The sequence below is a fragment of the Tachypleus tridentatus genome, chromosome 3 (assembly GCF_004210375.1).
Source record: "Tachypleus tridentatus isolate NWPU-2018 chromosome 3, ASM421037v1, whole genome shotgun sequence".
In the NCBI taxonomy this organism is placed as follows: Eukaryota; Metazoa; Arthropoda; class Merostomata; order Xiphosura; family Limulidae; genus Tachypleus; species Tachypleus tridentatus.
Window position 1 is genome coordinate 95336067 of NC_134827.1, and position 15761 is coordinate 95351827.

The following is a 15761-nucleotide window of genomic DNA, read 5'->3' on the forward strand; positions in this document are numbered from 1 at the left end:
TTGAAAAGTAATCGTAAGACTCAATTATAGCTAACCATAGCTAATTAATCATTTCACACGCCATCTGAGAAGTAAAAGTAAAATGAACAATTAATCTCTTTTCGTTGCTACGAACCCTTAAAATGAAGCATGCGTCGTGTGTGGTTGCTGTCGTTTGGAATTAATCACAAAGCTACACAATGAGCTATCTGTGCGTTGCCCACTACGGGTATCAAAAGCCGGTTTTTAGCACTGTAAGTCCGCAGACATACCGCTGAGCCATTCGGGGCGTTGTGTTTGGTCTTAGTGTTTTAAAATCTTGTTCTTGACCTAGGATATTAATATCACATAGGAAACTACGAACAAAGACGAAGATGGCACGACCCTGACCTATATTGTTAATATAATATAAGTAGCTAAGCATAAAGACGAAGATGACATGACCCTGACCTGGGATATTAATATCACATAGGAAACTACGAACAAAGACGAAGATGGCACGACCCTGACCTATATTGTTAATATAATATAAGTAGCTAAGCATAAAGACGAAGATGACATGACCCTGACCTGGGATATTAATATCACATAGGAAACTACGAACAGAGACGAAGATGGCCTGACCCTGACCTGTAATGACGTTATCCTAAACAAATACGTTTCTTTTATGTTTCTACTTATACATTATAAGAACAAATGAGTGAAAGCATATGAGAATTTGTTATGATATATAAACCACACTAACACTGTTATATCTATTGTCAACGATGCCATAAAGATTAGAATGCAGTGTGTCTTCAGTTGATATTTTTGCTATAAACGATATTTTCGTCCATGACTTTGAGATTCAGTGCAAATAATGGCATAAAATCAATCAGTGACAAAAATATTATGTCGGAAACACTTAAAGTGACAACACAGTTTTGGATTTAAATTTCTTAACTTGGACATAATTTAAACCAACAACACAAAGAGTTGTAGTTTTGGTATTGCTTGACTTGGACGTAATTTAAACCAACAACACAAAGAGTTGTAGTTTTGGTATTGCCTAACTTGGACATAATTTAAACCAACAACACAAAGAGTTGTAGTTTTGGTATTGCTTAACTTGGACATAATTTAAACTAACAACACAAAGAGTTGTAGTTTTGGTATTGCTTGACTTGGACATAATTTAAACCAACAACACAAAGAGTTGTAGTTTTGGTATTACTTAACTTGGACATAACTTAAACCAACAACATAAACAGTTGTAGTTTTGGTATTGCTTAACTTGGACATGATTTAAGCCAACAACACAAAGAGTTGTAGTTTTGGTATTGCCTAAGTTGGACATAATTTAAACCAACAACACAAAGAGTTGTAGTTTTGGTATTGCTTGACTTGGACATAATTTAAACCAACAACACAAAGAGTTGTAGTTTTGGTATTGCTTGACTTGGACATAATTTAAACCAACAACACAAAGAGTTGTAGTTTTGGTATTGCTTAACTTGGACATGACCAACAACACAAAGAGTTGTAGTTTTGGTATTGCTTGACTTGGACATAATTTAAACCAACAACACAAAGAGTTGTAGTATTGGTATTACTTAACTTGGACATAACTTAAACCAACAACATAAACAGTTGTAGTTTTGGTATTGCTTAACTTGGACATAATTTAAACCAACAACACAAAGAGTTGTAGTTTTGGTATTGCTTGACTTGGACATAATTTAAACCAACAACACAAAGAGTTGTAGTTTTGGTATTGCTTAACTTGGACATGACCAACAACACAAACAGTTGTAGTTAAGGTTTTGCTTAACTTGGACATAATTTCAAACGACAACAACAGAGTTTCGGATTATTGTGTTATTTGTCTTGTACTTCATTTAAAATACAAAATAAAACCGTTTGGGGTTTAATATTTCTTTTTTTCAGACCACTCAAAACAGTAACAGTTTTTGGTTCACTGTTTCTTACTTGTTTTTCATCTATAACGTCTTGTTTCGAAATTCACGACGTCCTAAAAATGTACTTTAAACAGACACAGAACTGAATACTATACGATCTTAACGTATAAAGAGATCACGTACTTATTAAATATACATTTTCAAGTTATTCAATTCTAATTACATTACCATAATCACGTGATCGACATAAAAAGGTCACCGACTTAACCTTTCGTGTTGTAGATTGTTGGCAGATTCGGTGATTACTAATACTTTTGAATAGTTAAGTCTCTATGAGTATACACGTACACGTACACTCATATTTATAATAGTAATATCTTAATATTATTTATTTATCCAAATCTGACGAGTGAAGACTAAACTGTTTCCTCAAGGCTTGTGACTGGTGAGAGAAGTGATTCGTCCAACTTGTTAAGTGTGACTAGGAGAACCTGTTGTTTGTAAGATTTATTAACTGTGTAAGTAACGCCATATTTGGTATTATGGCTAGTCAGACACGATCATTTAATGATTCGCTGTCTTCCATCCCACCCTTTTTTATTACGTTTTTCCTTCAGACTTTCAGAGTACAGACAACGCGTAAAAAGAGAATACATGATATGAATCTGAAAATAAACGGAATGGATAACAGATAATGGGTAAAGTAGAGAATACATTATGTGTAAAGAACAGGTAAGGTAGAGAATACATTATGTGTAAAGAACAGGTAAGGTAGAGAATACATTATGTGTAAAGAACAGGTAAGGTAAATAATACATTATAAGTATGTGTAAAGAACAGGGAAAGTGGAGAATACAAAAGACGTTGTCACTTTAGATATAAGACGTACAATATGGATGACATATCACTAAGTTTTGAGGTTGGAAAAAAAGAAAAGAAAGGATTTTTTTGCAAAACCAACAACTTTAGAAAATTATTAATAATATGTATATTATTCAGGAGATACCAAATGGAGGTTTTACCTGCTACCAAACTTCTGTTGAAGTGCCAGACCCCATCTTCTTCAAAATCCCTCAACTGCATCCCTGATCCTCAAGAAGAAGAAAGTTACATCCAGTGTTTGAATCAAATACCAGCATGAGTTTGACCAATAATTATGATTGTTTGCTCACAATGGGCTGAGCAACCTGGTCAGAGACCTCTGTAGTCCATGTATAGTGATCCCTCTTGGAATTGTGAACCAGGAACAAAGCATCCAGTCGGCATCTCCGCCGTCTCAAGCGACTACTCTTAACCAATTAGCGGAGTTTCTTATAATGCATCCAGAGAACGTATGTTAGCACTACGGCTCGAACCCGAGACTCTTGGATCGATATCCGACAAGCCACGATCGGACCCAATAATTAGACATACAAAGGATTGAATAATATTAGGGATAAATACAACAAATGGTTTTACATTAGGCCCCCAGTGGCACGGCGGTATGTCTGCGGACTCACATCATTAAAAACCAGGTTTTGATACCCGTGGTGACCAGAGCACAGATGGTCCATTGTGTAACTTTGTGCTTAATTCCAAACAAAAGTTCTGCATTAAGAGTAGAGATACAATCAGGCACTACTTGCAGAGACCTCATAAAGGTGCAATATTTTCATGTACGAGCGTTAACAAATAGTTCTTTACTTTCAACCATACTTTTAATACACACACTGATTATTGTGAAACTAAATAGTAGAAACTTGTTATTTTTGTTGTTTTTCAACATCAGAGTGCATGGAACGTCAATGACCAAGGCAAGGAGCAAAATTATTGAGCTGTTTTAAGATAAATAATTGAAATTTGACTCTCTTATGGTATATTTGGTTGTATTTTACTGAGCACAAATAGCATAATTTTATATTTCATAGTTCTTTTTGTAACTGATTTGCATAGTCTCTACTTATACCATTCAATTTTAATTCTAGAATTAACAAAGGGGATCTTTTACCGTAAGGCCCCGGCATGGCCAGGTGGTTAAGGCACTCGACTCGTAATCCGAGGGTCGCGGTTTCGAATCACCGTCACACCAAACACGCTCGCTCTTTCAGCCGTGGGGGCGTTATAATGTGAAGGTCAATCCAACTATTCGTTGATAAAATAGTAGTCCAAGAGTTGGCGGTGGGTGGTGATAACTAGCTGCCTTCCCTCTAGTCTTACACTGCTAAATTAGGGACGGCTAGCGCAGATACCCCTCGTGTAGCCTAGCGCGAAATTCAAAACAAACCAAACGTTTACCATACAACAATGTTAACTTAAGATTTTAGAAGCGCTAACTTTTGGGTTATCGCATTTTTTAATTCTTCGTGATTTTTTTTTCCTTTTTTAGAATTATGAACTGATCATAATTGCAAAGTTAATTTGATAGATGATAGGCTTGTCTTAAAGATAACCAGAACCGATTAGGCTTTCGCATGCATTTCCTTATTAAGCTTATTGTAATCTGTGTAGGACTGGGCGCGACTAGTCGTTAACGTAGAGGCTGCTACCAGAGGTCCAATGTTCGAGCTACGACATGCCACTGAGCACGCTCCACATTTTTGGATGTGGACGCAAAATCAAATCAATAGTTAATCCGTTATTTCGTTAAGAGAAACCATGTAGGCGGTGGGTGGTAGTGAATAGTTGCCCTCTCTCTGTTCAACAGTTTTAAATGAGAGATGGCTACGCCCGAACGTTGGAGAATTTAATCTAACCGTTTACCACTCGTGTCTGATTAGATATTGTTGAGAACACAAAACAACATATATTACATACTAACCTATGTCCCCCGCTAGAACTACGGTAAGTCTACGGATTTATAACGCTAAAATTAGAAGTTCGATTCCCTTTGGTGGATTCAGTAGATCGCCCGATGTGGCTTTGCTATAAGAAAACACACCCATCCGCTTTACAGATTAGGCTAATGAGTATTAAATGTGTAAAGTTACACAACAACACATTAATTATTTTGTACTTAACGCCATAATGTGATTTTGATTAATTAATTTTGAATTGTTTGATCAGTTAGAATCTTGTAAAGTCCAACTACAATTTTCATACATAACTTAAGTTATGGTTTAATTTTCATATATAACTCAAGTTATAATTTGTTTTAAATTTCGCACAAAGCTATACGAGGGCTACCTACGCTAATCGTCAATTAATTTAGCAGTTAAATCTAGCGAAAGGGAAGGTAACTACCGTGTTTCTCCGGTAATAAGACCTACCCATAAAATAAGACCTAGTGTGATTTTTGGGGATAGTTTTAATATAAGCCCTACCCTTAAAATAAGCCCTAGTTAAGAGTGGCAGGAAGAGGAAAGAAATAAAAAAAAATTAATTTATTAATTAGTTTAATAGTTAGTTAATTAGTTTGTTTAAGTATTAATCAGTTAGTTTAATAGTTTAATAATAGTTTATTTTAAATGGTTAGTTTAATAGTTTTACTTTGTAACTTCATTTTTTTTAATATATCAAAATAAGACATCCCCCGAAAATAAGCCCTAATGTCATATTTTGGAGTGAAAATTAATATAAGCCCTGTCTTATTTTCGGAGAAACACGGTAGTTGTCACCACCCACCGCCATCTCTTGGGCTACTCTTTTATCAACGAATAGTGGAATTGACTGTCACATCGGGATATCTGCTGAGTCCACCGAGGGGAATCGAACCCCCCTGATTTTAACGTTGTAAATCCGTAGACTTACCGCTGTACTAGCGAGGTAGATATTGTCCCTAAGAGGCAGAGCGGAATATCTGTGGACTTACAACACTACAAATCGGATTTTGATACCAGTGGTGGACAGAGTACTAACAGCCTATTGTGTAGTTTTGTGCTTAACAAAGAAACTCCCTGGTGGATCAGCGCTACGTCTGAGGGCTGAAACTTTAAATATCTGGTTTCAACCTCGCGGAGGGCAGAACACAAATAACCTATTGTGTATCTTTGCCGTTCAAAGCAAACCAATTATAATAGTAAAACAAACAAAATTAAAACACTTCAACAAGTTTGTTTTGCAGATCGTACTTATTACACCTGATAGCATTGTTGGTTTAGTTACTCATACGTCATCAGTGGCACAGTGGTACGTCTGCGAACTTATAACGCTAGAATCCGGGTTTTGATACTCGTGGTAGGTAGAGCACAGATAGCTCATTTTGTTGCTTTGTACTTAATGTCACACAAACAGTCAAACAAAAGATAATGAGACATATGCTTTGTTCTAATATGCGATGTTAGATTAGAAGCTTTTCTAAAGGTTACGACGAGGAAAGGTTGCTGGTGAAAAACCATTTCTGATCTCAATCTGTGCCATTCAATTAGAAAAGTTTTTAAAGGTGGACCTACCTTGAGTGAAGTTGGATATGCTTTCATTTCCCACAGCCTTGTTGATGATGGTCCCATGTTTCGGTGGAACAGTGATGATGTACTCCAGAATGATATTCTGACTGTCTGAATCTTCTGCTCGAAGAATTTTGTTGGTAAAACGGTATCCAAGCTGACCATTGTCCAGTGGATCTATGGATGAAGCACCTTTATTAATCACAATTTGGGGTATACTATTATCGAAAGGAACAATTTCTATTTCTAATGTCTGGGGCTTGCGAGTTTCCTTTACGGTATCGGGATAAACGTAGAAATCCATGTGGGTTCCATCTGTTATGGTGAAAGAAAAACCATCCAGTGTACTCTCGCTTCCATCGTGATGGTAACTAACCTTGTTCTGTCGAAGATCCTCTAATGTAAAAACCTTGATGGGTTGCACTTGGTTATATAAGATTTTACCATGTACCGGGTTCTGGGTGATGGTAAATTTTACCTTTCTATCATCTGTGTCTTTATCTTCCACTTTGACCTCGAATGGAGTAATTAGTTTTTCTCCACCCTCGAGAACTCGAAGTGTATTTAAGAATAGAAGTGGTTTCTTGTTGTCAATGTCACTGATGGAGATTCTAAATGTACGGTAAACAGAGTTATATCCATCAGTTACCTCAAACTCAAAGCTGTCCATTTTGATCTCTTTATCATCTGTGTGCACGTAATAGATCTTGTTTCCAGCGAGGTCTATTTGAGTGAATGATGTTACTGGAACACCTGGGTTTTCTGTAGACTCCAGATGCCCTCTGGTGGGAGATCTGGTTATGGTGAATCTCAGATGTTCATCATCACTGTTGATATCACTGGTGCTAATAACATCTGTTGTCAACGTGACTTTTCCCCCTTCTGGAAGTTCTACACCTTTATTGATAACGTCAGGGAAGATTTGGTCAGCCCCTTCTACCGAAATCCAGAAATATCTGTCAACATACGTGTTGTAGCCATCAGTAATGTCAAACTTGATCAAATCTCGTACACCCTCCCTTCCTGTATGAGTATACATTATAAGATCTTCATCGATATCACCCTGGGTAAAGTTAGACCCTTTCGTTAAGTTAAATAAAGGTAAAAGAGTAAAAGGGTCCAAAATTATCAATTCTCCATGTTTAGGTGGTTGTCTAACTACAAATGTTATATCACTGTCTTCAGTATCTAGATCTTCTGCCTTCAATACTGTGTTTGTAATTATTTTACTTTCACCATCACCAACCTCTAATCCATCATTGATTGCCAAGCGAGGGGTTTCGTCATCAACAGGTAATACTATTACTAGCACCTTCTTGCTGATATTGTGCAGACCATCAGTTAACTCCAACTCCAACACATCTTCTGTTGTTTCAGAATCGTCGTGTTCGTATAAAATGTTTGATCCTAAAGAAATCTGATCCAAGGTGAAGCTGTTTATCTCTTCATCTCCAGTGGCCAGCTGGATAACAATTTTGCCATGTTCTGGCTTAGTTTTCACTCTAAATATTAGTGTATCCTCTGGCACATCCAAATCATCCGCATTTAATATGGGTAGATCAATACTTAGTTTCATACCTTCTTGAACAATAAATTCTCTCATAAATATTTCAGGAATTTCGTCATTGGTGGGTTCAATTTTTATTGAAATGAGTGAGTGTGGGGAAAAGTTTATTCCATCTGAACAGCTAAAAGTCAAACTATCATTAATGGGTTCCACCCTCTTGTGGACGCTCTGAACATAGTTTATGTGATCTCTTTTTATGTCAGAGATTTTGAAAGCAGTCACGGGAATCCCGATTCTTGATTTTTCTGATCCTGGAGCAGGAGATATGTTTTCCACATAACCATGAAGTGGCTGGACTTGGATGGTACACACTATATCATCATCCTTAGTATCAACATCTGCAGCATTCAGATGAAACATTGAAATGGTAGTTTTGTTTGCTTCAGGAACAACTAATTCTGGACCCACAGTTACTTCTGGTGCGACATTGTCAACTGGTTCAATATTCACATCCACTTGAACATAGCTTATTTTATTGCCTCCCAACAACAAATCGTTAGACATATCAGAAACAGACAGCTTAAAAGTATCCATAGTGCTATCTTCTCCAATTTCATCTCCATTATGCACATAAAACACTGTGTTTTTTTCAATGTCTTCTTGAGTAAACTTGTCAGTGCTTATTCCATTCAACTCAATTTTACCCTGTGTTGGAGGATTATCAATGAGGAACGTTATTTTCAAATCGTCAGTATCTGGGTCAGTGGCTTTGATAACTTTATTGGTGATGGGTTTTCTGCCACCTTCCTTCACGTCTATGGAGAGACCAATCGTACCCGGAGTTATCTGTAGAGCTGGTGGTTCATCATCTATGGGTTGAATTTTAATATTGATGGTAATAGGAACCTTGTGAATTCCATCTGAAACTTCAACTTCAAACTTATCGTTGTCTTTCTCAGCACCATTATTGACATAGTTTATTAGTCCGTCAACAATGTCTTTCTTCGTGAAGCTATCTTCATTTTCAAGTTTTACATCTCTAAGGTTTATGTTGCCATTGTTAGGGACTTGTTTAAGAGTAAATGAGATAAAGTTAGGATCGGTATCGACATCATCAGCGTCCAAGACATCAGGACTTAAATTTACAAAACCATTTTCAAATACTTCCAGTCCTTTATTACGAATAATTGGGGGTTTGTTATCCACTGGTAGCAGCCGGATGATAAATATTTGACCTGGAAGAACATTCCCAGCCAAATCTTCTACTTGAAACTCAAACTGAATAATCCTTGGAATGATGCCTTGTTCCACTGATGGTGGACTGTAGGCTATTTTGTGGTGATTTATTTGAGCTTGAGTGAATTCGGTAACTTCTTGGTCAGGTTTTTCTGATAAAACCAGCTTTCCTGAGTCCAACAGGTTATTTGAGTCTGTGTCGTATGGTTTACGGGTGATCTTGTACTTTAGTTTGCGGTCTTTAGTATCAATATCTGTGAAATGAAGATGCATTTTTGTGATGTCAGTGTTCTCAAATTCATCTACTGTCATTTCAAGAGGGGTTCCTGGATAAGGCTCGGGTGGGATTTTATCCAGAGGCATGATCTTTATTAGAAACTCTTTGTCATTAGATTCATTTGGAGGAATATTATCATCTGAAACACGAAATCTTATTCTATCTATGACAGGTTCTGTTTTATGATCACCACTGTGTCTGTACGTTATCCCTCCTTCCAGAAGGTCCTGTTGTGTCCAGGTTGTAATGGGTCTCTCGTACTTCCCATCCACGAATTTCCAGCTTTGAAGGTCATTAGGTACATCAAATTGTATTTTAAAAATTTCCCCTTCTGAAGAAAAGGGTTGTTGCAGTTCATATTTTATTTTGAAATCATCACTGTCAACATCGGTAGCACTAAGTACAAATGGGTTAATTTCTATTTCCTCTCCTTCTGTGATGGTTACTCCAGTGTTCACACTTAATACAGGTGGCTCATCATCATCTGGGTAAATAATTACGGGAAAGAGGAACTCGGCTTGTTTAGTCCCGTCATTCAACATAAATATTATATTATCGCTGTAAGTTTCACTACCATCATGTTGATATGTCACCAAACCGGCATCTAAGTCAGCAGGGGAAAACTGTTTCACTGGACTTCCCATGAACAACAACTGACCATGTCTCAGCCCATCTGAAACTGACACTATGACCTCGTCAATGTTATCTTCATCAGCTATTTCCAGGTTCTTGGAACTCTGTAATCTTCTTGACTGCCCTTCAAACAGCATGAGACCAGAATTTCGTGTGGCCAGAGGAGCTAAGGTATTTTTAGGATGAACCACGATCATCAAACTAAATGGTTCAGAACTCAAACCCTCAGCATCTATCACCTCCATCTTTATATCAAAAGTTCTTTTAATGTTCGAGTCAGAAGCAGGAGGCCTGTAAGCTATCTTCAGATCATTAAGGTCTTTCTGGTAAAAAGACGTAATGGGAACATTTTGGTCATCAGTACTTACAATGTGGCCTTCTCCGTAACCCAAAGGAGACGTGATGTTGAAAATGAGATTATCGGGAGGTGTTTCGAGATCTTGTGCTGAAAGTATTCGACTAGTGATAGCCGTCATTATGAACTGATTTATGTCCAGTAGCAGCATAGAACTGAAATCTGCCTGAGGAGGACTATTGGGATGGCCGTCTTTGATCTTCACTGTTAAATGAAAATATTCCTGTTTCATTAAATTCCCATCAGGATCAGTTACCTCCACCACCATCGGTACGTGATCCTGATTAGGTGAATTATAAACATAAGTATGTTTGTAGCGAATATCAGCCTTCAGAAAGCTGTCACAGTCCTGCATCACTCCGTTAGTGGTGTGGTTCAAGATCTTTCCATACCGAGGTAAACCACTATCTTTGCCGAGTACCGTAACCTTACATTTCTGGTCATTCCGATCGTACGAAAACTGTAAGGCTTTATCGTCAAATGGTGCGCTTATTCCGAGTAGGTTTTCAACGACTATTGGCATGTTTTTGGTAACTACCTCAAGCTGCACGAACAATACCTCGACATGTATTGTAAATGGTACAATTATAGTGTCGTCAACTGTATCATATCGTAATATCAGTTTAACCCTATCCTGGGGAGGTGTGCGGGCACCGAAGTGAAAATACTGCACCTCCTGAACACCAAACTGGCAAGGGAAGTGAGAGGGAACCAGTTTACCTGGCCGTTGGGACAAAGGGTCATTCTGGATAACCGTAACAGTACATCTATCCCCATCTCGGACTTTAATCTTTAGGTCTTTAGTCGGGTCTATAAAGACGGACCTTCCAAAAGCTACCTCGATCCCACTGTTGACTTCGATTATATCCTGTCCAGTAAGAGGAGCATCTGGCTGTTGTCCGTGGGTGCTAACCGAGAGTAAAACGAACGACACAAAGGTCTCTGACCACAACATGATCTCAGATTTAAATATTATCTTATAGGTAGGGATTAGCTATTGCGCTCCTTTCTCGAGTGATCGGTTCACACAGCCAAAGGTTTAGGTCACTCACCGACTTTCACTGTCGTGTATTGGGTGGGCCCTGTGCACGTGGCTTGTTTCCACAAAGTCTTACGTTCAGCCCTTCATCTCTTCACACTAAACAAAACACTGTTCCAGCGGAACCACGCAAACAGTTAAAAACCACAGAACTCGTAAGGTGGCTCTTACCAGCACACTCTCGAACCCGGTTGGCTGCACGCACGATGCGTAACACAGGGTAAGCGATATAGTAGTCCAATGAGAGCCCAAGGAGTCCTATACGCAACATCTGTTCGAAAAATGAAACCTAATTCGTTTCCTGGGAAAATCCGTATTAAAATAAAAGAAAACAAAAAACGCTACATTGAAAATCGGTTCTTAATATTATTTTGTATATTAAATTCTGCGGATTTTATTTTCTTATCTTAAAGACTGGCCCACAAAAATATTCTAAGGAGATAAAAATGAAGTCGAATTTGTAGTTTTGTGATGACGAATTTATACAGATTTGTAGTTTGAAATAAATTAAAATATAGAGACGACCCACGCCTGATTTGAATGTGTGATATAGAGTGCTATACGGATATAAATGTGCTGTTGTAATACAAAGGTGGCCTACACCTGATTGGGACGCATGTTATACAGCGCTACGTGTGTATATATATATATTAACAGTACAAAAATTCGTTATACGATTTATACAGTTTTGTTTTTGGTCGTATTTAAACACATTACACCTTCATCCATTTCATGTGCATGTTCTCATGACAAATATATACTGTGTTTGATTTACCAAACAGGTATTGTTTGTTTGTTTGTTTTGGAATTTCGCACAAAGCTACTCGAGGGCTATCTGTGCTAGCCGTCCCTAATTTAGCAGTGTAAGACGAGAGGGAAGGAAGCTAGTCATCACCACCCACCGCCAACTCTTGGGCTACTCTTTTATCAACGAAAAGTGGGATTAACAGCACATTATAACGCCCCCACGGCTGGGAGGGCGAGCATGTTTTGGCACGACTCGTGCGCGAACCCGCGACCCTGAGATTACGAAGTGCACGCCTTAACGCGCTAGGCCATGCCAGGCTCCACCAAACAGCTAACATTTTCGGTCTTAACCTATATTCTCTGACGAGGTTTGTCTGGCTAACTGTTTTTAAATATAAGCATATTGATTATAAATAATCTATATAATTTTAATTTGTAAAATGAATTGATTAGGAAGTTCCTGTTAATAGATTTTTAAATATAAATATATCGATAAAAATAAACTCATTAACTGTTTTTTTTTTTTATAAAGATATTGATTAGAATTAACCTGGTTAATTGTATTTTATAAAATAAATGGAATGGTTTAGTTGGGATTAGTCTATAAAAATCGCAACGATAATTCTTACATATATATATAACCGTTCACCGCTGGCATCGAACCCGAATTTTACATTATAAGTTTTCAAGTTTATCTCTGAGCTATCGATTGCGTTTTGATAGTGATTGTAATACTTTATTTTAATGAAACAGTTATTGTATGTATTATTTATTAAACAAAAACACCTTAGATCTTCTTTTATTGAGATATTTATTGCACTATTTCGTAAAACATTACTTCAGACCTTCTTCTTTGGAGATATTTATTGCACTATTTAATAACAAAATTATATGGGACCTTCTTTTATTGAGATATTTATTGCACCATTTAGTAAAGCATTACTTCAGACCTTCTTCTTTTGAGATATTTATTGCACTATTTAATAACAAAACTATCTGGGACCTTCTTCTTTTAAGATATTTATTGCACTATTTACAAACAAAATTACCCCAGATCTTCTATTATTGAGATATTTATTGCACCATTTAGTAAAGCATTACTTCAGACTTTCTTCTTTCGAGATATTTATTGCACTATTTAATAACAAAATTATCTGAGACCTTCTTTTATTGAGATATTTATTGCACCATTTAGTCACAAAAACAAACTACTTATTCGAGTTAATTATGGCTTGGATCGTTTTCTATGTTATTTATTTACAACATGTACCTCCATGCTAACAGGAAATTCAGAAAACTGTGGTGACGTCATTGAGAAATGATATGCATTTTAATTAATGTACGAAGAAATTGAAGCTTCATTTGTAACTGAATTCCCTGGAAATTTCCCGTTAAAGCAAACAAGCTTAACTGTGAATCCGTGAGTTCATGGTTTACGTCCCTTTGCTACATACTCCTGCTTTTGCACTCTGAGGTTGTATGGTTAGGTTATGAGAGATGGTCAAATTATAATATTTTATTATAGTAGCTCAACTGTTGCCGATAGGTGCTCTTGACTAACTGTCCTTTTCTCTAGCCTATCACTTGAAATCAGGGACAGAGAGAACAGATTATCCCTCTATAGTGTTGTGTGAATATCCAAAAGAACCGGTTAATAAATCTGAAAAGATTTACTCAAATAACTGATTCATGGGAAAATGACCTCCAGGAAAAACACTATTCAGCCACTTAGGTTGCCTTGTGTCTTTTTACGGAAAAGTAAAACAATTTTTTATGTCACTGATACGGGAACTGCAGTGTATTTTACTCACTACAAATAAATATCATTGATGTTACTAAATTATTATTTCATTATGTTAAGCAAAATTACATTAATATAATTTTTTTTTTCACCACCAAAACAGTAGTTCTGGACTGAAAATCAGAATTTTGGTAATTAGGTAGGGAAATGGTAGCCATTAGCTCCCCAAAATAGTTCGTTTGCTTTGTGTTACAATCACTAATTGTATTCACGATGTTATAAAAAACACGTAGGTTCAAGAATTATTGATAGAAATAAAAAAAACACCTGTAAACCCATAATCATTAATTGTATTTTTTATTTTTATGTGGTTATTTTTTTCAAATTTAAACAATTTTGTTTTAAAGCACACAATATTTGAAAGCTTTGAATAAAACTTTTATTGGATCTAGAATTTAAATACGAAACTAACTTCGAAAATATTATGTCAATATATTAAGTTATATTGAGAAACCACGCCCCATTACAACTTATGACACTCGTGATTCGACAATCCACAGCCATAAGAACCAATTACCTTGGGACTTACTGTAAAGATAATCACCATAGACAAATAAAAATGTTCTTATCACAAATATTTGACAAATATGTTGTTTTGCACGTAGTTTACAGTTTCAGAAAAAATAAAGAACTTTATGCTATAAAGCATTGGACATTTTATATTATTTTTTCACGTATTTAACAGATTTGTGATTGGTCACTTTTTACCTTGATATTCAACTTTGAAACGAAATAAAGTAATGAATAAAATGAGAGTCAATATTTATAAGGGAAAACAGCAAATTTATTTGTGATTTAAAGGACTTAAAAAACTTTTAAAAATATTTTAACCGTGTTTCAAATAACAATCTTTCAAAACCCTACACACTGAGCCGTCTGTACGCTGTCCACCACGGGTATCGAAACTCGGTGTCTAGTGTTATAAAGTCCACAGACATTCCGTTGTGTCATTTGTGGGCAATTTATGATTTTGTGTCAATTATTTCACGTTTATGTGTCAGCTACTACCAACAGTCATACCGCCATCTAATGGCGATAAAACACACTACTAAACTGATGCATGTGTGTTTGTTTTGAATTTCGCGCAAAGCTACTCGAGGGCTATCTGCGTTAGCCGTCCCTAATTTAGCAATGTAAGACTAGAGGGAAGGCAGCTAGTCATCACCACCCACCGCCAACTCTTGGGGGAACTCTTTTGTCAATAGTGGGATTGACCGTCACATTATAACGCCCCCATGGCTGAAAGGGCGAGCATATCTGGTGCGACGGGGATGCGAACCCGCGACCCTCAAATTACGAGTCACACGCCTTAACCCACCTGGCCATGCCATGCCACGATGCATATGTATAACTGGTGTGTAATATGTACAAAAAAATTGCTGTTCTAGAAATACAAAGTGAAACACTGACATTAATCATATTTAATCAAGACTTATAAAAAATAATTTAATATTCTAAACTACAAATTAACAACATACAAAGAAACAACTTGTAACACAACTTTAACATTCAACAATTACTAACTGACCACGTGGTGACCAAAAAATCAACCTATGCTATAAGTTTATTTTTACAGATACTATCTTTTGACCATGTAGCAACCGTGAAGGTCAACCTATGTTATAAGTTTAATATCAGAATTTAATAACTATAAACACATTGTGACCATCAAAATACTTATGCCTCAAGCATACTGTCTACAAATATTAACTTTATTTTAATTCACATTGTGAACGAAAACAATCAGTCATTGTTATAACTTCATATTGTTAGATAACTAACTGTATTTAGTGTTATATATTTATTTTAATATCTACATTTCTTTCAGTTTAATGCATGTAACGTATATTGTTAAATGTATATAGCACAAGTCCCGTCTATTCTCTAACTTTGTAAAAGATTCTCAAGAGTAAGAATCAACATGTATG

At 36.4% G+C, this 15761-nt stretch overlaps 1 protein-coding gene and 1 long non-coding RNA gene across 2 annotated transcripts in view; one reads left to right on the forward strand and one right to left on the reverse strand.

Annotated features, from left to right (window-relative positions):
• Window positions 1-11453, reverse strand: part of LOC143247507 (extracellular matrix protein 3-like) — a 121882-nt gene extending 110429 nt beyond the window's left edge. The window contains exon 1 of the mRNA XM_076495750.1: window positions 6245-11453. Within this exon, the coding sequence (XP_076351865.1) occupies window positions 6245-11201 (4957 nt within the window). The 5' untranslated portion in view covers window positions 11202-11453. The remainder of the gene's footprint in view (window positions 1-6244) is intronic.
• LOC143247509 (uncharacterized) overlaps window positions 1-15761 on the forward strand; it is a 48419-nt gene that overhangs the window by 14111 nt on the left and 18547 nt on the right. The window lies entirely within an intron of this gene.